This window comes from Astatotilapia calliptera, chromosome 3 (genome assembly GCF_900246225.1).
Source record: "Astatotilapia calliptera chromosome 3, fAstCal1.2, whole genome shotgun sequence".
NCBI lineage: Eukaryota > Metazoa > Chordata > Actinopteri > Cichliformes > Cichlidae > Astatotilapia > Astatotilapia calliptera.
The window spans coordinates 21,354,727-21,380,369 of NC_039304.1; the positions used below are offsets into that span (position 1 = coordinate 21,354,727).

Here is a 25,643-nt window from a genome sequence, read left to right on the forward strand (position 1 = left end):
TCTCTCTCTCTCTGTGGCCTCACTCTGACTGTGATTTTCTTTTTTCAGATTAAATGAATACAAATAAACTTAATTACAGACTTCCAATGGGACGTACAGCCAATTCAGAATAACCTATTTTTCGTTTCACACTTTCATGCAACTTTTTTGCATGCAAAAACACACTATTATGAATTATTGTTACATATTCAATTTTTATACATATTTTGAACATATTTATCCTCATATTTCATCATATAATTATGAATTATTACTCAGTTATGAATTATTACATACATAAATTACTCAAATGACATAATTTCCAAAATAAAGCATTCAGACTGATTCTATTAAACATTTATGACATGTCATAAATCATTTGACTGGGGCCATACATCTCTTTTTGACACATTGTATAGCTAATCCTTCATTGCATTTGACATTTCACACAGGACACCTCATGCAGCAGATTAGCACCTTTAAAATCCTTAAAATGAGCTACAGCCCAGAAAACTTTGGATTTCTATTTATCTGTGTACACAGAACCAGGGCTGGACTGGAACGCAAAAAAAGTTAAAACATATGCACATATTGGTGAAAATTCCTTAAAGCAGTAGTAAAGCTAAATAGTACATAAAAAAGATAAATAGAGTCATTTGTCACATAATCACATTTTCTGTTTAAAAGATGCATTACTTGGAATAATTTCACAAGATAGAGATTCTCACCTTACAAAGTAATTTCTTCAGTGAGATACTCTTCTCTGCAACTCTATCAATGCTACCATTATCAAAAGCCACAAGTATGTCCTTTGCCCATCAACATACAGATGCGTTCAAGATGTTATGATCTGTAGTGAGAGTATGGAGCAGGTGGAAGTTTACACTGGAGAGAAGAGGAATGAAAGTGAATAGAAGCGAGACAGAATATATCTGTGTGTGAATGAGAGGCAGGTTGGTGGAAGAGGAGGGATAGTGGATTCACTGGACAAAGGATGTTGAACATGGAGATGTTAGACAGACAGAAAAAAGAAAGACCAGAGAAGATTCATGGATGTAGTGTATGAAGACATGTGGAGGGTTAGTGTGACAAAATAGGATGGTAGAGTCAGGTTGAGATGGATAATATTTTTATACAGAAGAACTATTTGTAGATTAAAACAAAACATATGGAGGCATATTTGTGTTTAAAAAGCATCTTTATTAAAATGCAAGTTGAATAACTTGAGTGACAACCTCAGGACTGACTGCACATCTTTAAGCTGCAACAAAAGAATAAAACATGAGGATGCAATTGTGTTAAAATAATCAGTCAGGCCTAAAAAAGTACTGAATTAACTGTATTGTCAAATACTGTATTGTGTTGAGATTGAACAAATATTTTAAAAATAACTTCAATTCAATTTTGTGTGAAATGCGGTGTTCTCGCTATAACAGTTTGTTACCTGCAGCTGATGGGTAAATGTATTCAGTCTCAGCCTGGTCACCTGAGAGAGAAAACAAAGTGGAAAAATGTGACTTGCTGTGTTTTTACAACACGTTTAAATTTGATCCTTCAAATTCTGTTAACTGCTGTTTGTTGTACAGCTACACTACAGAGCAACGTGTGTCAGTGTGCTGTTGCAGTGAAGTGAGTTAGAGTTGTACTTGGCTGGTAGTAGTCATAGATTTTGATCATGGCTGGTTTCAGGTTCTCCACTCGAAGTTCTTCTATGACTGTCAAGCTGTAGTTCATGGGCATGTCCTTTGGTAACTGAACAGATTTAAAAACAGGAGACACACTCTGTAACAATACAAACATCATCATCTGGTATCCCCACTGTGATTATCTCTCACCTCCTGTAAATACACCAGAACATGATCTTCTGTTTGTTCAACACGATCCACCAATGGGGCACCTTCGAGCTGTGAGGAGACAACAGTCTCCTTATTATTATTTTATCTCATCATAAACTGACACATGGTAGCAACATTTCTATTCAGCTAACAACTGCAACAACCCACCATCTTTAAAGACACTGCATTTGGGACAAATCCAGAGAGCATTTTGATATCCAGGATCACCATGTTGGTAGTATTCTCCTTTCCACTGTACCTGTGTTTGAACAGTTAAAAAGTGATTGCACTGATGTGTATCCATAGATGCCACATTTCCAACACTTATCCCACAGTGGTAAATAAAATTCCCCTAGCACATATCTAATCTGTTAAATACTTACAGGGATTTCATTGTCAGAGTGAGCTTGCGTCTGGATTCACTTGTTGCATCAACCTCTGATTTGACCTCCACGCTGAGAGTAGTGACATCAGTGGGACTCGGGATGTTGTAGTGAACAGAAATCTGCGAAATAGTCAACCAAAAGAGGTTTGCAGTTTATAATAATAGTAATAATAAAAAGAATAGAAATCTGTTTATGTTTTTATGTGTATGTTTTTCATTTATGTTCAAAATATAGTGGCGTCACATTTTAGGGGACTGATTACAGTTATTAAATTATTTTGGTGGTTGTCGCCAGAATATTATGTACACTAATTGTGGGCAGAAATGTCATGTTGATTTGGAGCTTCTTTCATCAAAATATTTAAAATTGAGATAAAGGCTTGGACGTGAGAAGGGATCTGGAAATAGAACTGCTGGTTATTTACTTAAAATATGCCAGCTAAGATGGTGCAGGCATGTTTGCAGGATGCCTTTATCAAAGTCAAAGTCAAAGTCAACTTTATTTGTCGATTCTGCCACATGTACAGGACATACAGAGAATAGAAATTGCGTTACTCTCAATCCCTGGATAAATAGCAAATGAACATTTAAATATATTTAAATATAAAAGTGATTAAAAATGCAAGTAAAATAATTAAAAAGTAAAAATTTAAATAAATACAATTTTACATACAAGAAAGCTATACAATATACAATATAATGGGTAAGTGACATTGAGTGTAAACCAGGCAGAGTAGTGCAAATAGGCAAATTTATGACACTACCCTCTGGAGATTTTCCAGGCAAATCCAACTGCGAGGATACACACAGTGTAGCTAGACCTTCCTGGAGATATTATACATATTATACATGTCATCTGGCCTTAGTGAAATCCATGATGAAGAACAACGACAACAACAACAAGAAAAAAAAATACATAGGAGGAAAAGGAATGTTTGAAATCATTTCCTTAGTGGGAAGCCACTGCATCCTGAATTTGGATAATTTGAGCAAATACATAGATCGATAAGCAAATGTGCTTTTCTGAGTGCAAACACATTTTTTCATCATACTTCTCTATTTGGAAAAAGGAACAAGCAGGATGCTGTCACTGACCTGCACTGACACACATGCAGTGCCCTTCACCTCCAGGCTGTATTTTCCTGACACGCCCTGCATCGTCTCCTCCTGGTAGAGCAGTTTGTTGCCCGGATTTACATCAAATGTCAGCTGACTGCTGTCAGACTGAACTGTCACTGTGCTTGAACCCTCAGGACTGAACACCAGAGTGGAGTACAGAGCCAGAGCCTGAAGAGCCACCACTGTGTCCTACAAACAAAATCACAGCTACTACACATACTTACATATATATTTATATTTTGTATTTTACAGGACAGCAACAGCAAGTAAAACTTCAGTATTCAGCTTCTCTCAGATACGTTTTTATTTATCCCAGTGTATATGAACTCAAAGGTGAGATTTAAGCTGTTTGGGTGGTGTAGCACCTGAGTGGAGGAGAAGCCTCCATAGTAGTTCTGCTGGCCAGTCAGCCACCTAATAATGCCAGAGGCATAACCCAGGTCGTCAGCAGTTGTGGAGGCACTGAGTTTGGCCAACAGCACATAAGAACTGATTTCCACTGACAGGGAGGCTGATGTTTCTGCTGCTGTCTGAGACCAGTACAGGAAACCTCCTACAAACATACAATAAAAGTTACACTTATGGTAATAACACCTGAATGATTTCCTGTTAGATGGTGACTCACCTTCCCTCACTGCAACTGTGTCTAAGTGCTGCAAAAGGTGAGCGCGGGTCTCCGTGTCTCCTGCCAGGGTGAAGACATAGGCCAGCAGAGCTGTAGTGTAGGTGTTGCTGAGGTCATTGATGGACTCCCTGAGACAAGCCAAGCTATTATTCACCACAGGATCCTTTAAAACATCAAAAGAAGAGCCCTATGAAGACAAACTATTGACCCTGCCCAGGACAGGACATACGCTGCTACTCTCTTTTATTCAATTGCACAATACTATGTCACTTTTTAGAATCACCTGCACTGATAGCTAAGCTATTTATTTTTCAGGATATAGGTATATTGTTACTTTGTTAGATTTATTTGATATTATATTTTGCACTATCCTACTGTATATTACTGTATACTACTATTCTTATTGTATATATTGTATATCTTATTCCTCTGTTCCTTTGTCTCTCTTGCAGCATTGAGCATGTGTATGACAAAAGAATTTCCCTCAGGATAAATAAAGTTCTTCTTATCTTATCTTATCTTATCTTATCTTATCTTATCTTATCTTATCTTATCTTATATCACCAAAGTTGATCATTTCCTTTATGTAATTATTTGTTTAACTTCATTTTCATGACTGGAAATAGAAATAATGCTTTAACATATTTCCTTTTCACCTACAGACAGAAAGTATCGACTTAAGTGACTTAGAAATCTATCATAAAAATGTATTTTTAAAATGAGGGGAAAATGGATGTCAAAAGAAGAAAATGAAATAAACATATACAAGTCAGTGTTGTATTTTTTTTTTTTTACATTGTACAAATTTGATTACATCACTCAAATTTACTCACATGTTGGGATATATTCATTTCCAAGAAAGCAGCAGTGATGTATGCACTGAGAGTCACTTCATCAGACACACCACCCTGGTGAGTGAAACCAAGTTATTTCTGTGTGCTGCCAGAATTTCTCTCCACACAGAATTAGTATCAGTGTCCAGCTAAAGTATAGACTTACCTTCATTCTGTTGTTGAAGAGTTTGCCTGACTTTTTAAAACAGCCATTTGTTTGTTGTTTATTTTCCAGCCATGTCTTAGATTTTTTAATGATTTTTGGATCAATGTAGACAAAAGACTGAGCTTTGGCAAAACTTCTCATCACAAAAGCAGTCAGCCTGACATAAAAAAGCACCCAAAAGAAAACTTCCTCATGTTTCGAAATTATATCAAAATGTGTCACAGTTATGCCATTATAATGTGAGTTGATTTTCTCCATGTCCAGAAATAAAATGATAATAGGATGGGAGATTTAAGGAGTAAATTTCACCAACAGGCTCAGTTTTGTTTCTGAGGCAAATGGAATATTAAGGTAATTATTATTTTCACCAAGTGTTTCCTGGTCCTCTTCCAAATGTGGTGTATGCGCCTTCATCACTTTTGTAGTTCAGCTGTCTTTGGTAACCTGTAACAACAGGAAAATGACTCTTAAATAGATATTCTATTCATAAACCTTTGATTTTAGTCTCACTATGAAACAAACACACTCGCCACTGGTCAGGAAGTTCGCAGCTTTTTCCATGATGGCTGGGGTGAGCTGCTGTGTGCCTTTCAGGTACTGGAGGATGTAGATGTTGGGGGCTAGAAGAGCCATGTTCTGCTCTCCACATCCATATGGCATCCGGAGCAGTCCATCCAAGTTCTTCAGAGCCCGGCCGAGGATGTCACCTGATCAGAGGCACTCAGTCACTGAGACAGAACATACAACGTTCGAACACTTTAACTGCAAATAGATTAAAACTAGTAAAGAAGCTAAATATTTAGAAAAATACAGCAGGTTGTAAAAAACTCTATATACTAAATTATAATATTTTGCACTTTGTTATTGGAATGTAGTTTCTAAACTATTTTCTACACTACAAAACTGTTGGAGTCTCATTTAATAGCGTGTTTCAAAACTAGGCAAAAACAATGCCAGTCTAGTTGTATTTGTCTTTTATATTAATTCACTATTGATTGAAAAAATAAACTTCTTATATTTCTTTCTGGATTAATCTAAACTCATTTAATTAAAAATGATCAGGTTTACCCAGGACTGATACAAAAGTGCGGGCAGATCCTTCAATCATATTCTCAGGCAGCTGTATCTCAGTTTCCTCTGTCAGTGTGTCTCCTGTGTACAGACAAACAATCACCATACAGAGAGGAGCTTAATCAGAATGTCAGTACCAAAATAGTTTCAAATCAGCAGGTGGTCACAGCATCATGAACTGTAACAGGTCATATGAGAAATCAGACACCTATAATTAAACCTATAACCACAAAAAATATTATTAAAACAATAACAACAACAACAACAACAACAACAATAAGAGTACTATGAGTGTGACCTAATATTTCCACACAGATGTGTCCAGACTGACTCTTACCAAGCGTGTCAAGTTTGTAACATAGTGTATATATGAGATATAACTATAAATATCTCATATATAGTTGAGATATACTGTAACAACTAAATGTCCTGTGGGGAATTATCAAAATTTGGTGTGACACCCACAAACACCCCTCAACAAAAACTCAAAACTGGAATGACTACATGGCACACATCTTTAATGACTTTAAAAAACAAGACTTGGGTACACAAGAGATTGTGTCTAAATGTCGAGCCAGAATTATACCATTAGTTTGTTGATGACTACCAAAGGCATGTGGTCAAGGTGCAACTTGACAAGGGATATTTAGCTGTCATGGTTCTGGGTCATTTTGACCCAGTGTTTTTGTTATTGTGTATTGTGGTCTGTGTTTTAGGTACATTAGTAGTCTTAAGTTTAGTCTGTTTGTCCATTTAGTCTCGCTTTGTGTTGTTGTCATGTGTGTCCCTGTCTGTGTGTCTGTGTTTATGTGAGTTTGTGTGTCTGTGTGTGTGTTTTGTTTGCCCTCCTTGTGTTTCATTCCATCTTGTTTATCCATGTTCCCCTTTCTCTCATCCTCTTTGTCTCTTGTGCTCTCTCGCCCTCTCTTGTTTCCTCGCTCTCTCTGTCCTCTGACTTTCTCCCACTCCTGTGCCAAGCTCGTATGTCAGTCTTGCGTTCCTTTGTTTCCCGTTTTATTTTGACAGTCTCACGTTTCCATGTTCGGTGTGTTTAGTTTTGCATCCCCTGCGGCGTCATGTTTATTTGTGTCAGCTGTGTTCCCCGTGTATTTGGTTGGTGTATAAACCACACTAACCTTTTGGACAAAGCAGCCAGTTGGATGTCTTTGTCATCTCAGTCCCCTCAGCCTGAGAAAGAACAAGTTACAGTTTCTCCTTCGTGAGAAAACAAGTTTTCAAATGCAGAATGTTTTTCATCTTGTGTTAATGGCACCAACCTTTACTATGAAGGATTTTGTGACCACATCAATGCGGCCTCTCTCTGGTACTCTCACAACCTCATTATCACATGAAACATGGGATGGCACTGCCTCAGCAGACACAGTCACATTCACAGCCCCTAAAAAAGGACAACAAACATCATTTTTCTCAACCCTGTAAAGTCTTGCACATTAAAATACTGTTAATTAGATAATCTCACTGATTTTGTAGATACTGAAAAGAGAAGGGGCATTGACTGAAAGGACATTTACACCGGTGTGGATAAAAACTTGATCCTTACCTAAAACTGTTGGAATCATGGTCCAGCTCACAGTCTTGCGCTCCTTAGCACACAAACAGGATGTGTACTGCTCACCGGAAAGAGGGGTGAGGGTATAATCTGAGGAAGGCGTAGAAAAGACTGTGACCTGCACAAAGAACAAAACAGTGGGTTGAGTTTCTAAGTAAAAGAGGAATTCAGTGTTTTCTTGTTACTCTGTGAGGACAGAATACTTTCAGTTATTGCCTCATTCACGAAGAGTCGCTTCACATGTTTTGATTTGGTATAATTTTGTACTGAATATCCTTCCTGATACTTGATGGGAAGTGTGTACACCACTAATGTCATGGTACTGGCTCTTCAACCCAGTTTTTTTTTTTAGTTATGCTCTGGAATTATTTATTTGTTTGAAAGACCTTGGACTGATGTTCAGAGTTTTTATTAGTTAGTTTTGCGTTCCGGATTAGACTTGTGTTTCTGTGTTATTTTTAGTTCTCACCTCTTGTTCAGTCGTGTTTGTTCCCCTTTTTGTCCAGTCTGTCACTATCTTGTGATAGTGTTTTTTGGTCTCTCTGGGTTCTGTCTCAATGGCTGTCTGTGTTCCTTATCTAATGTAGTTGATATGTCTATTTTTCTGCAGTCCTTCTGTTACTTCCTGTTTTATTTTGATAGTGTCTTGTCTCATGGGTATGATGTTGACTTTTGCTTCCTTTGTGTTATTAGTTTTGATTCAAGTCAGCTGTGTTTCCACGTGTCTCCACTTCCCTTAATCACCCTTCTATTCCCCACTGCATCGTCCTTCATTGTGGATGTATTCTATTAAATTAGTGAATTCCTATCCTGCCCAGTCAAATAAAGCTGAGATTTTGAGTTTTATTCTGTCTGATGAGTCCTGCATCAGGGGCCACTTCAAAACCATCTGCAAAGTCTATCAGCATGCTAACATTTGTTGACATTTGTAATTTTTGATATAGAAATATTGATCACCATGATGCAGCTGGTCAGGTAGCTGAAGACAGTTGCCTTCAGTTCAAAGTGCTCCCCGCGGATGATGGAGTAGGGCATGGTGAGCTCGAGGAAGAACGGCTGGAAGACCTCAACTTCTTGACGAGGAGCCAAACCAAAACCCTGAGAGGACAAGCAGAAAGCCTCCGTCTCCCAGGTCGTGATGGTGTCAGGGACAGTGAGGGACACATCCTTTGATCCAGACTTTCTGAATCAGCAGATTCAAAATATGCACATTGTCAGGTGGTGATTACATAGATTAGCCAACAATGCAAATGACAGTGTAGCAGTCACCACGTTCATAGACATTTTATATATACAGTTTTTCTCAGTCGCTTTGGTGCATTTCTCACAACAGAATTAAACATTGCACAACAGTTAGTTCAACCACCACAACATGTAGTCGTTTTGGCACAACCCTGTGGCGGTTTCACGTTCACTGTGTCCAAAGGCATTTGCCTTTGGACATGAAGCAGTTGAGTGAGTACAAATATCTAAAGAATGGTCACGTTTGACTTCCTATTCATCACTATCTCCTTTCTTTCATCATGAATGTCACAATTATTCATACTTGTACCGGCTGAATAGTCATTGTCCTTACAACTAATAGTCTTCATTGCATTGCTTGTGTCAGTGCACTCAAAATTGCTGAACAGCTTGTCAAACGATTCATACACCCATTTTGAAAACCCTATTTTGGAGGAGTTCCCATGAAAATCTCCATAAACTACATGTCTCAGGTGAACCTTATCTCACACTAATGAAAATTGGTGTGTGTCACTCCTACTTGCAACCAATGAAAAGCCTCTCCTACCCAGTCACAGGTGAACCGCGGCACAGCATCCCCCACTCCACAAGTACATATATACTGTAATGTAAACCAACAGACAGGATTGGCATGAGGTGCATACTGAATCTACAAAACAGCAGAACATGGAACGTCAGCCTCGTGGAAGAGGAGTGAGGATCGGTGGAGGACGAGGACAAAACCGGGTGAGAAGAGGCCAACCACATAGACACGTTCCTGACGAAATCAGGGCAACACTTGTGGATCATGTGATAAACCATGGCCTCACAATGGCCGAGGCTGGTCGAAGGGTGCAGCCAAATGTTGGGAGAACTACTGTAAGTTCTATCATCCAGACATTTCGTCGGGAAAACAGGTGAGCACACCGTAATCTAGTTACAGTATGCAGCACAAACTAATTTGCTCTGCACTTTCATAGTCATACAGGAGACTTGCATTAGGACATGACCTTACAGATCCTTACACATAGACGTACTGTAACTGAAGCGCAGACTTGGCCCAGGTGTGGCATAGTGTGCTGTGGTACAATACAGTAATGCTGTAAAGAAAGGAGTTTTGAATGATAGTCCTGTGACAATCACTGTAAGCATGTTTGCGCTTACATGTGTGTGTTTTCCCATCTGCATCTCAAAAAGGACTGCCAGACAACCTAGAGGAGGTGGAAGAGGTCCACTTATGAGTCCGCAGCAAGAGGAAAGAATTTGTGCAATGGTGGCTGCAAACAACGCTTTGAGACTGAGAGAAATACAAAGAACTGTCGTAAACGATGACACCATCTTCGGAAATATTCAGTCAATATCAATTTCCACCATAGACAGAGTCCTCAGACGGAATGAAATGTCCATGAAGCAATTGTACAGAGTGCCATTTGAACGGAACAGTGATTGAGTGAAGGAGCTCCGTCACCAGTATGTACAGGTAACACATGTTCGCATATGTACCTCTGTTCACTGTAACAGTTTAGGCCATGTACTCAACCTACATTTATGCATGTTACTGTAATCCTATGTACAATTCCAACTGTACAATCTGTTCTGCCAAATGCACCATTACAGACCTGTCTGATTCTCATCCTTTGTAAAGCATATCCTGGAGTTGGAGGCCAGGGAACCCCTGCACATGTTTGTATATCTTGACGAAGCGGGATTCAATCTCGCAAAAGGCAGACGGCGTGGACGGAATCACATTGGAGAAAGAGCCACCATTGATGTCCCAGGCCAACGAGGAGGGAATATTACAATGTGTGCCGCAATCTCAGAGAATGGTGTTCACACCCATATTCCTCGTATTGGTGCATACAATTCACAACACCTGTTGGCTTTTCTGGATGCTCTTCATAGGGACCTGATCCCACAAAATGGAAGGGATGATCCTGGTGACAATCGGACAATGTATGTAGTGGTTTGGGATAATGTAAGCTTCCATCACTCTGCTGTAGTCAGGCAGTGGTTTGCAGCACACGACAGGATGCTTATGGAGTTTCTTCCTCCTTACAGTCCATTCCTGAATCCAATTGAGGAGTTTTTCTCTTCCTGGAGGTGGAAGGTATATGACAGGCATCCACATACCCAAATGACCCTGCTAGCAGCTATGGATGCAGCTTGTGATGACATCACAGCAGAGTCCTGCAGAGGGTGGATTCGACACTCCAGAAGATACTTTCCCCGATGCATCGATAGAGCTGACATACGCTGTGATGTTGATGCAAATATGTGGGCAGACAGACGGGAGCGTCTAGATATCAATGATTGATATGCAGCAGTGTCTGTTTTTCAGTTTGTTTTTTTTGAGTCGTAACTACTGCAGTGAGGTTTACTGTCTAGGTGAGTTTGTTTGCTGTAAAATGTTTGATTTACTGTATTTCCCCAGTTTGCACAATGCTGTGAACAGTTTCAATTAAATATTATCAAGAGTGCATATGGAGTGTCTTGATTGTCCTTTACAATTTATGGTTTTCAACATGCCATGCATGCGGTCCGGACTTGACATGTCATTGGGAAGCACCTACAAAGACATCCGTCACAATGGGAACATGTTCAGACCATGTGATTTTGTGACCAAAGGTGCTGGTCTAATGACTTGTAATTGTGACAGCCCTGACACTTTGTTTGGTATCAGTACTTGCTTTTGATGAATGTATTGTCTGTTTTGCTCAAGGGATTTGTTGTTGATGCATTGACAACTTATTTTGGACACCTGACTTTTCTTTTTGATGGAGTGACTCACTTTTGCAAGTTATCCACCATGTTCTGCAGTTTGCACTAATTGTTTTGAGAAGTGCCTTAGTAGTGGTGGAGAGTTCAATTCTGTTGTGAGAAATGCACCAAAGCGACTGAGAAAAACTGTAAAATAGACTCACTACAGACAGACAGACAGACAGACAGACAGACAGACAGATAGACAGATAGATAGATAGATAGATAGATAGATAGATAGATAGATAGATAGACAGACAGACAGATAGACAGATAGATAGATAGATAGACAGATAGACAGATAGACAGATAGATAGACAGACAGACAGACAGACAGACAGACAGACAGACAGACAGACAGACAGACAGACAGACAGACAGACAGACAGACAGATAGATAGATAGATAGATAGATAGATAGATAGATAGATAGATAGACAGACAGACAGACAGACAGACAGACAGACAGACAGACAGACAGACAGACAGATAGATAGACAGATAGATAGATAGATAGATAGATAGATAGATAGATAGATAGATAGATAGATAGATAGATAGATAGATAGATAGATAGATCGATCGATCGATCTCCAAAAACTAATACATACCCAACTTCCACCAGGTCCCAAATCCAAGTCTCGGGGAAGAAAGCACGGACAGTTTTCATCGGTCCTTCTGATGGACCTAAAGATCCTCCAGAGTAACTTGAACCCGCTTGTAATTTAGAATCATAAAAAAAAAGAAAAAAAATGAAAAATGAAAAATAAATACTTAATCAGAATGAATAAGAAGGTGTAACACACTGCTTTGATTTTGGGAACTTTTTTATGATTTGGAATTTGCAAAGCAAATCAAAACAAAAATATCACCTAAGGGCATGAACTCGTATTCTCTTCCCATGAAACTCAGACATGAAGGAATTTCGAGCAGCAGGTTTGTTGCCACCTTTAATCCTATTGTCTAGACACACAAACATCACAGAGTTAATTGCAGCTAAAGCCATGAAAAGCATTATATTTATCATCAGCTGATATGCTCTGATATGCTATTGTTTGTCATATATTACATAGTGCAGTAGAATATTATTTATTTATGCAACTATTAAGACTCACCTTATGTGGAACATTTGAAACAGTCAAGGTGCGAGGCCAACATCAAGAAGCTGGATCCGTGGATCCAGTGAAACACATAACACATGCTCATGGAAAATATTTATATATTACCTCAAAAGCAATGTAGGCTTCATTATCTCCTTTAGGTGACCTATATCTTCTTGTTCTCACTTTCAAGCATTTTCTTGGTTCTCGTAGCCGATATGAGAAATAAGATGCTTTCATGACAGGCAGCAAGTTAAATATCTAAGAAAAAAAATGGTTCAAAGAAGTTCAAACAATTGAGAAAATCAGATTAAAGATCTATACTTATATGAACCACATATGTAGTATTTACAAATGATCAGATCACTGTTCAATGTAAGGTTTATACCACAGCTGTCATAAATGAACAGGATTGGTAATTACCAAAATCAATTTTTATGGTTCTGTAATTCTCAGGACTGTGTGGAGAAGAGAGAGAGTGGACCCAAATGCAGACTACGGAGACAGAATTGAATTTTTAACAAACGTGAGCCTTTTATTCTTGGCTGTACAAATAACAAACAAAAAGCAAATGGAGATAGAGTTGAAACTAACAAGACCTAAACTGAGGGAAAAAAATAAGCACTAAGTACCTGGATGTGAAGAAAAATAACATGGAACGTGAAGCCCTAAGCCATTAAAACCAAGACCAGAAACGTGAGTGGCGAACAGAGAAACCGACAAGTGACAAAGGGAAACTCAAATTATAACACACAGCAGGATGACCAGGGAAGTCGAAGCAGCTGGGGAACATATCAGACACACATCAGGAACTAATCAGACATAACAGGACAGGGGAAGCAAGAGACTGTCAAAATAAAACAGGAAGCACAACAAACATGGAGACGAACACTAAGACATGCAGGATTAAAGCTGTGACCGGGGGAGAAATAGACATGGGGACATAACTGACTGGGGGGACAGAGAGAGAACACAGATCACGAAGAAAAGAGTAACTAAGTGAGAGACGTGGAACACAGGGAAAACACAGAATAAGAAAATTAAAGACAAGAAACTATAAATATAACATAAGTGTCCTTCTACTAGTTTCCTTCTATCGAGCCACAATCGAGAGTGTGCTGGTCCACCCCATCTTTGTGTGGTACGCTTGTTGCACAATAGCCGATAAGAGACTCCAGAGGGTCACCAGAACTGCAGAGAAGGTGATCGGCTGACCACTCACCCCCCTGGATTCTATTGCCAGCTCTAGATGTCTCTCCAGAGCCAGGGCTATCTTAAAAGACCACCTCCATCCTAACCACCACCTCTTCAACATCCTGGTTCAGATCCATCAGATGCAAAACCAGCAGACTAAAGAACAGCTTCTACCCGTGGGCTGTCAGAACCATTAATGCAAATTAAGAGTGTGAACAGACTTCATTCTGTCGCTGCTTTTGACTCTGTTGTTGCCATTCCCTATGCAATATTTTGGTGTTTCCTTTTTCTGAGCAATATTTTGGCCCCTGTGCAATATTCTAGCAAATGTGCAATTACCACCCCATCCTTAATGACCACAGCCGTTCCACTGTTATTTATTTATTATATTATATTATTGCCCTTGTACATAACCCCAAAAGGTTTCTGTAACTCATACACCGTGCATATAGTGTACTAATATTGCTGAACTTATATTGTTTTTCTTCTTTGAATATTGTTTTCTGTACTTTTGCACCTTTGTGGTCTTGTGGACGATAAAAAAAAAGTTATTCTAAGTTCTAAGCAGAAAACAACTAAGAGAACCAGAACCATGAATGACACTAAATATAAGAATATTAATAAAACCCAAAAACACATAAACACTGGGTCACAGTCCCAGGACCATGACAGTAATGGTTAATATACCAGTATGAACAAGCTCTTTAATCAAAATATTTTTAATGCTAAAATATAAATACTATTGTTATCTCTGAAAATACATTTAAAATTATCGTTATATACTTGAATTTCTGAACAGAAAAAAGCATTTTAAGTTGAGTTTGCCAGCTGAAATCTGGGTATAAAAATGTGAATTCAGTTTGTTATTTGACAGTGTTCCAAAATATTTATCTTTTTCCCCTTTTTATGACAGGTAGCCAAATAAATGTTTTAATCACTGTCTCAGGATGCTTTATAACAGAATAAGTGTTGAACTGTATTAATAGTTGTTTTATACAGTTTTATGCAGTATTATACAAAAAAGAAAACAAATAGAGAAAAATAGATAGAGAACAAAACCTCTAAATGACCAAAAAAGCCTATCTAGAAGCAAGATTTACAACTAGGCTGTGCAAGTTGCAAACACCTCCACGTGGTTATTTATCAAAAGTAAGATTTTAAAGACTTTTTTGTTCACCTGAAAGTTTATTTTATACCAACCATGCTTAAAGTTATACACAGGTCTTGGTTCAACACACCAGTAAACTGAATAGATGCTATGGTTACACAGCAAGGAACTGCCATGAGACAGGTTAAACAGTTGTGAACCTCATAGTTGATCTCATTCAGTTTTGATTGGCTCTTCAGATGCAGGAGAATCTCTGTCTTGGCAATTATAGAACTTCCCCACAAATTAAGATCCATGTTGCCTTCATATAATGTCTGCTACTTATGACACTAGAAGAGACTGAGGCTACTCCACACTAATGTGTTTTCGTTTGAAAACGCATTGTTTTCTCTGTTTTGGCCCCCCGTCCACACTGAAACGCTGCGCTTTCCTCTAGGAAAAACGCAGCGTTTTGAAAACGCTCTTGAAAACGCATACATTTAAAAACGCAGCTGTCCTGTCGCAGTGTGGACACACAAAAACGCAGACTTTCTAAAACGATGAAGTATTTTAGTCATGTGATGCAGTCATGTGACCAAATAAACAAAGATAGCGGAGTGCATTATACAGCGGTTGTTTTGATTGCTCTCAATTTTGACAGCCCTAAAAAAGATGAATATCAGTTTGTACATGCTCCAGATAGCTTTTCTTCAAATTCTTTAATTCTCACTCGCTTGTGCGCATGCGCAGGACTGGAATGTAAGCGTTTTCATCCATTTCAATGTGGACGCGCAACTGTGAAAACGACTGAAAACGCTAGTGTGGACGTGGTGCATTTTCAGATGAAAACGCCGTTTTCAAATGTATCCAGGCTAGTGTGGACGTAGCCTGAGAGTGAAGGATGTATAAGGTGGTTGAGACCACACTTACCTTATCTGCATCCAGAATATTCTCAGGCTCTTTGATGAGGACACTCTTGTCAATGGCACTTAAACCACACAAAGAGTGTGGAAGAGCCGTCACCTCCATGTTGGTTTTTTCTCCTGGGACAGTTGAGGAAGGTGTGAACTCCAATGACACCTGACACAGACAAAGCGTGTATTACGCCATTTAAACTTAAATGGTTTTAAAAGAACAAAAGTTCAAGCCTATATCACACAGAAACCATTCACTAGCTTTTATGTAGTTTTTGGAGTTCAGGTTTGATAATCACTGTGTCATTGTCTGGGTGAGCTCGAGTGTTTTTTCCTCTGTTTTTCTTGTGTTGCCCAGTATCTACCCTGGGGTGGCGTCCTCGTCATCTCACCTGATCTGCTCCCCTCATCCTCACTGCAATCAGTGAGATAGCATTTAAGACCAGGGTCCCCCATCTCTTCTCCACCTGTTTTCGAGCTAACCTCACGTTGGTAACAGGCCTTATCATTCTCCTTGTTAAAGGAGCATTTTCTGTTGCACATCCGCCACTCAGGATTAATCCTTCTACCGCTTCCGCCTGTCCTCCTGCCACCTTCTCTCTTGGCTCTCTAGAAAAGAAAGGTTGGAACCCTCTCACTAGCTCACCATTCTAGATGCACACCCAGCAATTCAAACCTGCCAAATAAGACTCTATTTCAGTATTAGTCACCTCTCCAGACAAGCTTCCCTTGCCTTTTCTCTAACCATGCTCTCCCTCTTTTCAGTTTTGCTACATTCGGTTCCCTGCCAAGTATCCCTCCTTCGTGACACTATTTACTCATGTGTTTAAGCAAATAAAACCTGTGAAAACCTTATCGCTGTTTCCCATGCTTGAATCGGCTTCTGGGTCCTCATCCATGTACTAACCTCCAGGCCCTTGTGACAGTACAATTAGCCTAATGAAAAATGGACCCAGAAGATCCAATACAGGCAGCGATCTCAAAGTAGGGTTCAATACTAGGTAATTATCAACAGTCAGTCCAATTCCTAGAAATACAATGCAAATCTATTGGTGACACTCAAGAAAAGATCATTGCCTCACTATTAGAACTCCAGCCCAGTTTGACTCCCAGCCAAACCACTTCCACGCACACTTCCACTCCTTTCCCCGCTTCCATAGAAACCTGCCCCAACTTTACCTGCCATTAACATTTCTCAGCCTGAGCCATTCACCAGGGTACAGGGTTGCTGTAAGGGTTTCCTGTTGCAATGCTCTTATGTTTTCTCAATCACCACACTCCATCTCTGACAACACCTCTGAGCTCTCGTAAGTGGTAGGCAAGCCGAGGGGTAAAGCATTGGTGTCACGGTCCTGAGTCTGTGGACTCAGTGTTTTTCTGTTTGTATTAGTTATCTTTGTTTTCATGATGTGTTTTGATTCTCTTGGGTTTGATTTCTGTCACTGTATCCCCTAGTTTAGTCCTCGTCTGTTCAGTTTCCTGTTTTACTTTGAAAGTCTGTGTACTATGTCAATGTGTTGAGTTTTGCCTCCCCTTGTCTTGTCATGTCTGATGAGTCCCAGCTGTGCTCTCCTCCTGTTTCACATTCCCTAATCACCTCAGTATGTATTTAAGCCCTGTGTTTTTCCCTGCCAGTTGTTAGGGTTAGTCGGTGGCTGCACGTGGATCCAGCCACCGACAGCCACACAACTCATCGTGACAGAAGGACGCAACCATAACATGGACCCAGCGGACTCAGCTCACCTCGAGAGAGAGGTGGACCTTGCTCGCATCCTCGGACTGATGACTCGCATTAGCCACGCCTCAGATTTGCAGACGTTCTCAGTCGGGCTGAATGCAATACAAACCATATTTGACAGAAATCCTCAACTGCGCAAGCTGTCTATTGCCTCGGAGTTCAGCCGTTCGCTGACCCAGGCTAAGGAGGCAGTCAAAGCCCGGGAGCTGGCCCAATTCACCCTCATCTCCTCATCCACACCGCCTCAGTCACAGCGAGCAAGCCTTCTCATGCCGCCGCAGCGGGCGGAGCATTCTAAAGCCCCTCTGCAGCAGCTGAAGTCGCAGCATCGGACTCCTTCCTCCCTCACGTCTGGTTCCGACCACCCCTCACCTGCCTCATGCCTGGCAGGAATGTGGTCGGAGGATGAGGGACCAGTCACTGTTGCTCCGACACCCTCCGTTTTTTCTGTCGCTCCGGTTTCTAAGAGAAAGCGGCGTTCTCGTCGTCGCCGTCCCTCACCGCAACCCGAGTCCAGTTCTGAACTGCTGGACGTGGTGAGTGAACAGAACAGTTGTCACCCGGCTTCTTCCACACTGGGAATTTCCAGCTCTGAGCCGGCGAATTCGGAGTCGGTTAACTTTTTGACTGTTAACTCAGGGCCTGCAAAGACAGAAAATGATGATCCCAAGATGGCTGACTCTGAGGCTGTCTTTCGGGACTCTGAGCATTCTAATCTTCCCTCTTTTGTTTCTTCAAAGTTTGAGAATATTCAGGAATCAGATGACCTTATTTCAGAGTCAAAAGAGGTTATTTGTCCTGTAACTGAGAGTGGTGTTTCTGGGTTTCATTCTGAAAAGACTGGGGTTTCTGTTTTCGCTTCTCAGGCAGGTTATGTTGATTCCGAGCCACCTGTTTTTGGATCAGTTAACAGTGAGTTTCCAGATGTAGATTATATGTGTGAATCTGTTATGAAATTTTCTGACTTGGACAATCATGATCTCACTCGGGACATTAAAGATGCAGCTCAAAAGACTATTCCTCTTACTGCTAAACTAAACAGGGACAGTTCAATTTCCCAGCCACATTCCATCTATGCTGTGCAGGCTATACCTCATGAGGCTGTTGTTGGTGTTGCTTCACCCATGGTTTACGCGGCTCACCAGCCAGTTCATTCTGAGGCTTCCTATGATAAACCTCATGTTTCCATAACCTCCCCCGAGTTAAATTTCACAAGCCTGGAGTCTGCTTATTCAAAGACTGTTTGTGTTGCTCATTGTGAACTCTTCCAGACTATACGTCCTGTGACTGTCCAGGTTAAGACCAACCAGGTGTCATCTGCTGTTACCAAGCTGGCAAAAATACTTGGTTCGAACACTGCAGAAGTGGTTGCTCAAGTTAAAGTTTCGGTTCCACGATCATGTTTGTATGACTCTGTGCGCCGTGCTTTTCAGCCAGTAGCCCTGGACACTGTGTGTGCAACTTCCCAGGCTGCGTTTTGTAAGACTGTGTTTTATGTTGCTTCACACCCAGTTTCTTCAGATACCGCTTGTATAATTCCTCCAGCACCTGTGACTGCCCCTGAACACGTTTTTTCTAAGACTGCTAACGTCAACCTGGACAACTTAAGAATAGCGGTTTTACCAAGGTCAGCCTGCCGCAAGTCTCGGTTTTCTAGAACCATGTCTGGTACCATAAACCTGGTTTTCCCAGTGACTGTTACAGCTCATCTGCTCTGCTCTCCGCGTCCGGTTCCAGTTCCCAGGCAGACTATGGCTCCGTTCATCCATGCACCTGTATCTGCTCCACGGGCGGGGATGGTGGGCGCCCGGTCGTTGTCTGTGCCTGTTCTGGTTCCCTGGGTGGGGGCAACTGAGACCCCGCTGACTCCTGCACCCGTTTCAGCTCCTCGGGTGGGAGCAGCGGCGGTCCAGCTAGCTGCTGCACCCACACCGGCCCCCAGGGGTACGGCAGCCAGAACACAGCTCTTCCCTGGCCCTGTATCTGTTCTTCAGGTGGCGGTGGCTGAGGTTCGACCAGGCCCAGTACCCGTCCCTGTTCCCCGGAGAGGAGTTGCTGAGAGTCGGTTACCCGCTCTGTTGCATGTTCAACTACCATCACTACACCCAGCACGACCATCATCGCGACCACCACTACAACTTCTGTTTCAGTCAACCGTCCAGTCTCACGTCATGTTAGCTGGGGGTTCAGGTGAACCCAACCAGCGTCCTGCCTCGTCTGCTGGGGGTTTAGGAGAACCCAGCCAGCCTCAAGTGTCGGCTGCTGGAGGGCCCGAGGAGCCCGTCCAGCCTCATGCCACGTCTGCTGGAGGGCCCGAGGAGCCCGTCCGGCCTCATGCCACGTCTGCTGGAGGGCCCGAGGAGCCTGTCCGGCCTCATGCCACGTCTGCTGGAGGGACCGAGGAGCCCGTCCAGCCTCATGCCACGTCTGCTGGAGGGCCCGAGGAGCCCGTCCAGCCTCATGCCACGTCTGCTGGAGGGTCCGAGGAGCCCACCCAGCCCCACGCCTCGTTAGCTGGTGGTCCTGGAGGACCCAGCCAGCACATCTCCACATCACCTCCTGCAGCCGTCCCGCTGCCGTCAGGTTCCGCAGCCGTCCCGCTGCCGTCATCTTCGCCTGGTCCAGCCTCCGCATCCTCATCATCTTCGCCTGGTCCGGCCTCCGCATCCTCATCATCTTCGTCTGGTCCAACCTCCGTGTCTTCATCCACGTCTGGTCCAGCTTCAGCTCCGCCTTCGTCTGGTCCAGCTTCAGCTCCGCCTTCGTCTGGTCCTGCCTCGTCTGGTCCTGCCTCGTCTGGTCCTGCCTCGTCTGGTCCTGCGGTTGCCACGCCGCCGTCGGTGCCAGCTCGACCTGTTTCGCCTCGCCTCTGCCAGCCGTTTTCCAGGCCGCTAAGTTGGCATCATGGCCTTCGGGGACGGCCTCCAGAAGGAGTTCGTCGCCACCGCTGGCATCGCGGCCGCCCTCCGGACCTGCTCAGTGGCCACCACTGCCTTCCGAGTGGTCGGCCTCCAGAACTGTTTGCCCGTCGCCGCCGTTGCCGTGTGCACGGTCGGCCTCCGGAACTGATTGCCCGTCGCCGCCGTTGCTGTGTGCATGGTCGACCCCCTGAACTGTTTCGGCTCTTGTGTTGTCGACTCCCGGACTTTGATATGGACTCGTGGATAGTCTTGTTTTGTGTTGACCTGTTTTTGGTTTGTTCTGGTCTCTTGTGCTCCTTGTTTTTTGTTTGAGGCGTGTTTGTCATCACATTCATTTTCATCCTGCTCTTATGATGAGTTTCAAGGGAAGATTAAAAGACCTTTGCCCACCCCATGTCTGAGGGCAGCGTAGCTTGGAGCTTGAAGTCAAGTTAGATGTAACATAGCTAAGTTTGTCATCGATTTCTGCATGGCAGCTGCCCAGGTGGGTTGGTCTGATCATGTGCTCCTGGGAATATTTATGAGTTAGCTTCTCATGATGAGCCCGCATCGTTCAAGGATTTGGTTTATTTCCTCCTCCCTCTCTTTCAGGATCGCCTGAGAGAGAGAAAAGGCTACGTAGCTGGCTATGTAATTGCACTTGCCTCTGTTCTACCCGATCCTCCCATTCTAGCCACAGTTTTAAACAATTTTTCCCATATTACTCATCAAACCAGACCAGTCTCCCAAATTACTTCTGGTGACTGTCCTTGGCTACCCTTGTCTAAAGAAACATAATCCCCATATTGAATGGTTACACAAATTACTAGCTGGAGCCTTTTTTTGCCTTGCTAACTGCCTCAATAATCACCTGCCGAACCTTCACCACCAGATCTGTCCTCAGTCCCCAAGGAGTATCATGACCTCCATGAAGTATTCCGTAAACATAAGGCACGTCCACTCCACAGACCCTATAATTGCACCATCAACCAGCCAACCTGACAACTTGTCCAAGCCAGAGAGAGAAGCCATGGATAAGTATATTCGAGAGTCCCATCATCTGCCCATCCTCTTCCCTGGTAGGTGCAGGCTTTTTCTTCATCACTAAGAAGGACAAGACCCAAAGTCCTTGTATTGACTACAGAAGTTTAAATGAGATTGCGATCAAAAGAAAATATCTTCTCCCGCTCATTAATTCAGCTTTTGAACCTGTTCATGGTGCCACCACTTTTTCTAAGTTAAATCTACACAATGACTATCATCTGGTCCCCCTTTGGTCACTCAAAGTATCTGGTCATGCCGTTTGGTCTCACTAAAATTCCCACAGTTTACCAAACATTAGTTAATGAGGTCCTGAGAAACTTCTTGAACGTTTTTGTGTTTGTGTATTTAGACGACATCCTAACCTTTTCCAAGACTCTGGAGGAACATCTGGTCCAGATCAAATCTGTGCTGAAGCGCCTTCTCGAAACCGGTTATACGTCAAAGCGGAGAAAGGTGAGTTTCATTCATCTTCAGTCACTTTTCTTGGTTACATCCTGGCAGGAGGGCAGGTGAAGACCGACCCAGCAAAAGTCCAAGCTGTTAGGGAATGTCTCACTCCCACAACTCAAAAATAACGTTCTCAGATTCGTCAATTTTTACTGCTGCTTCATCTGGAATTACAGTCAGGTAGCAGAACCACTCACTCACCTCACCAAGATACCCTTCACCTGTACACAACAGGCCAAAACTGCATTCACCTGCATTCGCTAATACAGATGAATGCAGGTGTTCACCTGTGTTCATAGTAGAGGTTTATGCCTCCAGTACAGGAGCGGTTTAATTTCCTGGGACGTGGAGGAAACTATCCACTGTGCTCTGCTTGATGAACCTCTTTTTGCAGCCGGAGGTGGAGCTCGCCATTCCATGAGTCCAATATCTACATTGGCATGACATCTCGACTTGGACTCAGGAAGTGCTGCTCAAGGTTCTCGATTGACCACGCCACAATGCAGATCGATTGAGAACTCCGGCTCCCAGGTATACTCCGGGGCAAAAGCTGTGGCAAATACCTCCCTCAAGCAGGCCCCACGCAGCATTGGTCCCTATGAAATCAAGGCCATCATCAGCCGAACGGCAATAAAGTTAAGGCTCCCTGCATTCATGCGCATAAATCCCATATTCCACGTGTCCCAAGTCAGGCTGGGGAACTCCAGCCCTCTGTTCACAGTTTTGCCATATTTGACGCCCTGCCAAGTATCCCTCCTTCGGTATTTATTCTTGTGTTTAGAACTTGTGAAAACCTTATCACTGTTTCCTGTGCTTGAATCTGCTCTTGGGTCCCTGTCCATGTACTGACCTCAAGGCACTTGTGACACACTGCCCACTCGATGTTTGCTAAAGCTGTGGCTTCCTTGTTGGGAGGGAGTCTGTTCCACTTTGATTGAAGTTTTTTGAGGGTTTTTTTCTTGTATGTCATGGTTTCATATAATTAAACTTAACTTACACTAATCAATATATCTAGTACAGCTTCACACAGTTTACACCAACACATACCTTGTGACTGAAGCATTTCTCAGTAGAGAAGTCAGCGCTGTGGGCAATCACATTCGTACTGGAAAGTACAGCATATGCTACAATCTGGACGACTGGTGCCATGTCAGTAGAAATTCTCAATTTAAAGGACACCTCACCCTCATTCACTGAAACAAACAAGCATACCAAAAATAGCTATAATATCAGTTTTATTTTAATAATCACCAAACTTTTTTTAAAAGGGTAACTGGATTTAATACCTGATATTACAAAAGAATTTCATGAACTCATGATTTGAGCCAGTCTTTACATACCTGACTGATCTTTAAATTTAATCTGTTTAAATCCTTGCATGACAATGGCTCCTCTGGACAACACCTGAAGAATATAGAAGAAAATGACATAAAATGTGTAATCCAGCTGTAACATTGTGCATTTTGCGTCTCTCCCAGCTTTAAGTCCTGCCGGGAGTTATTCAGAAACAGACAGTGCAGTCTGCTTGTGGTCTTGTATTTTGAAAATTGACTGGACTTTGGACAAATGACCGAACATCCTCCAGCTTCTGTCTCCAGTGGGGCAAAAGGCTCAGATGCCCCTTCTCCCCTTCATTGTTTGCATTTTTTTTTTATCAAACTAGCAGCAGCAATCTGGCTATAGCAATTAAGGGAATAAAATGCAAGAATGTAGAACATAAAATTAGTCTTTATGCAGATGATGTGTTGCTTTTTCTTCAGCATTTACAAACCACTTTCTCTGAGGTGAATATATTAATAAACTCTTTCTGTTTCATTCGATAAACTGGTAGATTTTCAAATTTTTTTCCCTTTCTTTTTTTTTCTTTTTTTTTTTTACTGTGGATGAACTTGTGACAAGCAATAACTCACCAGATATACCACATCCATGTAAACTGCAGTTTCCCTCACTATAGTGTACTGAATAGATATATCCTCTTCTGCATCGCAGGAAAGGGGTTTATCCTTCATCTTCAGCTTCAGCGAGCTGAATGTTTTTTCATCTTGAGAAGGAGGTTGGGATGTATACACTGTGTGAAATCCTAAATCATAAAAAGGAGTTCTATGGCTTTGGAAGTATAGGGTTGGTGTCAGGGCTGCCTGAATTGTAGAAAAGAAACATACATAATTTGATGAAGAAGAAAACACTGTGGAAGGTCACTGAAAGATGGGTTTTAGAAGCAAGCTAATGTAAAATAATCTTAACAGTTTCACTATAGTCACTAATTACTATTGTAGCACCTTGGACAAGCAACATCAGAAATCATATTAAGTCAATGAAAACATTGTCATGTAACTTACCAATGCTGACTTAAAAACTACTGTTTCAGTGTAATTATCTACTTACATGGAGTTTAATATCCTCATGAAAGTTATCTGTGCTGAATGAAAACTCAGCGACACCGTTGCTGTCAGTTGTTAGATTTTTTAGTAAGCGTTCTGACCAACGTTCTCCCACAAACAGGTACACAGGTGCTTTGGAAATGGGTGTATCATTGTAGTAAACTGCTTTAACCTGTTCAAACCACGATGTTTCATTACTAAAACCCACATTATTTACACTACATTCTAAATTACATAGCACAAATTTGAACTTACTTTTCCCTCCACATTTGATCCTGGTTCCCAAATCTTGGGAACATCAACAAAAGATGCTTTTCCAAGGACAAAAGAAATTCTTATTTTCATTTCTTGTTTGTGTGAAATGCCTGAATACGAAACCTCAATGTTAAAACAATGCACATGCCATATTTCCACAAAAGCACAATAACCTATAATTTAAAAAAAATGTAACAATTAAAATAAAATGAAAAATAACAACTGCAAGACTTTCCTGTTCCCTCCTCTTCCATTTTGGCAATGACATTCAGCTGATCTTTAAGGAATTTTTTGTTAATTTTGGTGAAGGTTGACATCTTGAACGTAACAGCTGCACAGCCTGTTCCATCAGCCTAGAAATTCCAAAACAATAAAATATAAATAATTTTAAAAAGGCTTACATCCTACTTTTATCTCCTAAGACCCGAAGTCTTTCATGGCATGCATTTTTAATTTGTCTTTGCTATTTGGGCTGATTGGGACCTGATGAATGTAAAAACAAAGAATGATTTTGCTCTACAAGGGCCTGATATCCACATATAAGGATATTCATTTTAATTTCAATAGAACAGTGGCAGTATAATGTTGTTGTAAGTGAAAATCAGGCTCGTGTAGAGCAAAATTTAGTATTGTGGTCTAGACAACCCAAAATTTGATGTCAACATATGTGGACGCCAGGTTCTAGGAGGTTAAGCAGGTTGCAACAATTTGGACTTTGTTGCAGTCGCTTAAGCCAGTTGTAGCTCTACCAGTGTTACTAATGGAATAAATGACTTAAACTCATTATTTAATCAGTTAGCTTGTTAAGAGCTGACACACTGACACAAGCATCAGCCACAGAACATATTCATAACAGCAGAAAAAAAATGGAGTCAAAGCGATAGCTACAATTCAGCATTCATAAATAATGAGGGCACAACAGTGAATATTACTGAATCTGTAACCGGGTATTTTATAATACAGAATTAAAAATAAATGCTTTAAGGACACTAAAAATTATTTAATTGAAATTCAAGTTCAAC

At 41.5% G+C, this 25,643-nt stretch overlaps 1 protein-coding gene and 1 long non-coding RNA gene across 2 annotated transcripts in view; one reads left to right on the forward strand and one right to left on the reverse strand.

The window, feature by feature from the left end:
- Positions 1–1,158: 1,158 nt before the first annotated feature.
- Positions 1,159–25,643, reverse strand: part of LOC113018870 (alpha-2-macroglobulin-like) — a 38,631-nt gene continuing 14,146 nt past the window's right edge. Inside the window, exons 10-37 of the mRNA XM_026162269.1 lie at positions 24,857–24,974; positions 24,622–24,731; positions 24,371–24,538; positions 23,896–24,123; positions 23,326–23,389; positions 23,033–23,178; positions 15,873–16,022; positions 12,788–12,922; positions 12,434–12,524; positions 12,173–12,278; positions 8,541–8,766; positions 7,575–7,701; positions 7,291–7,412; positions 7,150–7,201; positions 6,011–6,094; positions 5,473–5,649; positions 5,311–5,386; positions 4,943–5,099; positions 4,777–4,851; positions 3,944–4,106; positions 3,684–3,871; positions 3,295–3,507; positions 2,198–2,319; positions 1,983–2,073; positions 1,815–1,883; positions 1,626–1,731; positions 1,424–1,465; positions 1,159–1,240 (exon numbers count right to left, since the gene is read on the reverse strand). Of these exons, the coding sequence (XP_026018054.1) occupies positions 1,236–1,240; positions 1,424–1,465; positions 1,626–1,731; positions 1,815–1,883; positions 1,983–2,073; positions 2,198–2,319; positions 3,295–3,507; positions 3,684–3,871; positions 3,944–4,106; positions 4,777–4,851; positions 4,943–5,099; positions 5,311–5,386; positions 5,473–5,649; positions 6,011–6,094; positions 7,150–7,201; positions 7,291–7,412; positions 7,575–7,701; positions 8,541–8,766; positions 12,173–12,278; positions 12,434–12,524; positions 12,788–12,922; positions 15,873–16,022; positions 23,033–23,178; positions 23,326–23,389; positions 23,896–24,123; positions 24,371–24,538; positions 24,622–24,731; positions 24,857–24,974 (3,411 nt within the window). The 3' untranslated portion in view covers positions 1,159–1,235. The remainder of the gene's footprint in view (positions 1,241–1,423; positions 1,466–1,625; positions 1,732–1,814; positions 1,884–1,982; positions 2,074–2,197; positions 2,320–3,294; positions 3,508–3,683; positions 3,872–3,943; positions 4,107–4,776; positions 4,852–4,942; positions 5,100–5,310; positions 5,387–5,472; positions 5,650–6,010; positions 6,095–7,149; positions 7,202–7,290; positions 7,413–7,574; positions 7,702–8,540; positions 8,767–12,172; positions 12,279–12,433; positions 12,525–12,787; positions 12,923–15,872; positions 16,023–23,032; positions 23,179–23,325; positions 23,390–23,895; positions 24,124–24,370; positions 24,539–24,621; positions 24,732–24,856; positions 24,975–25,643) is intronic.
- LOC113018919 (uncharacterized) lies at positions 10,059–11,283 on the forward strand. Its single transcript, XR_003271882.1, has 2 exons — positions 10,059–10,284; positions 10,450–11,283. It is a non-coding gene; the product is annotated as an uncharacterized LOC113018919 (long non-coding RNA).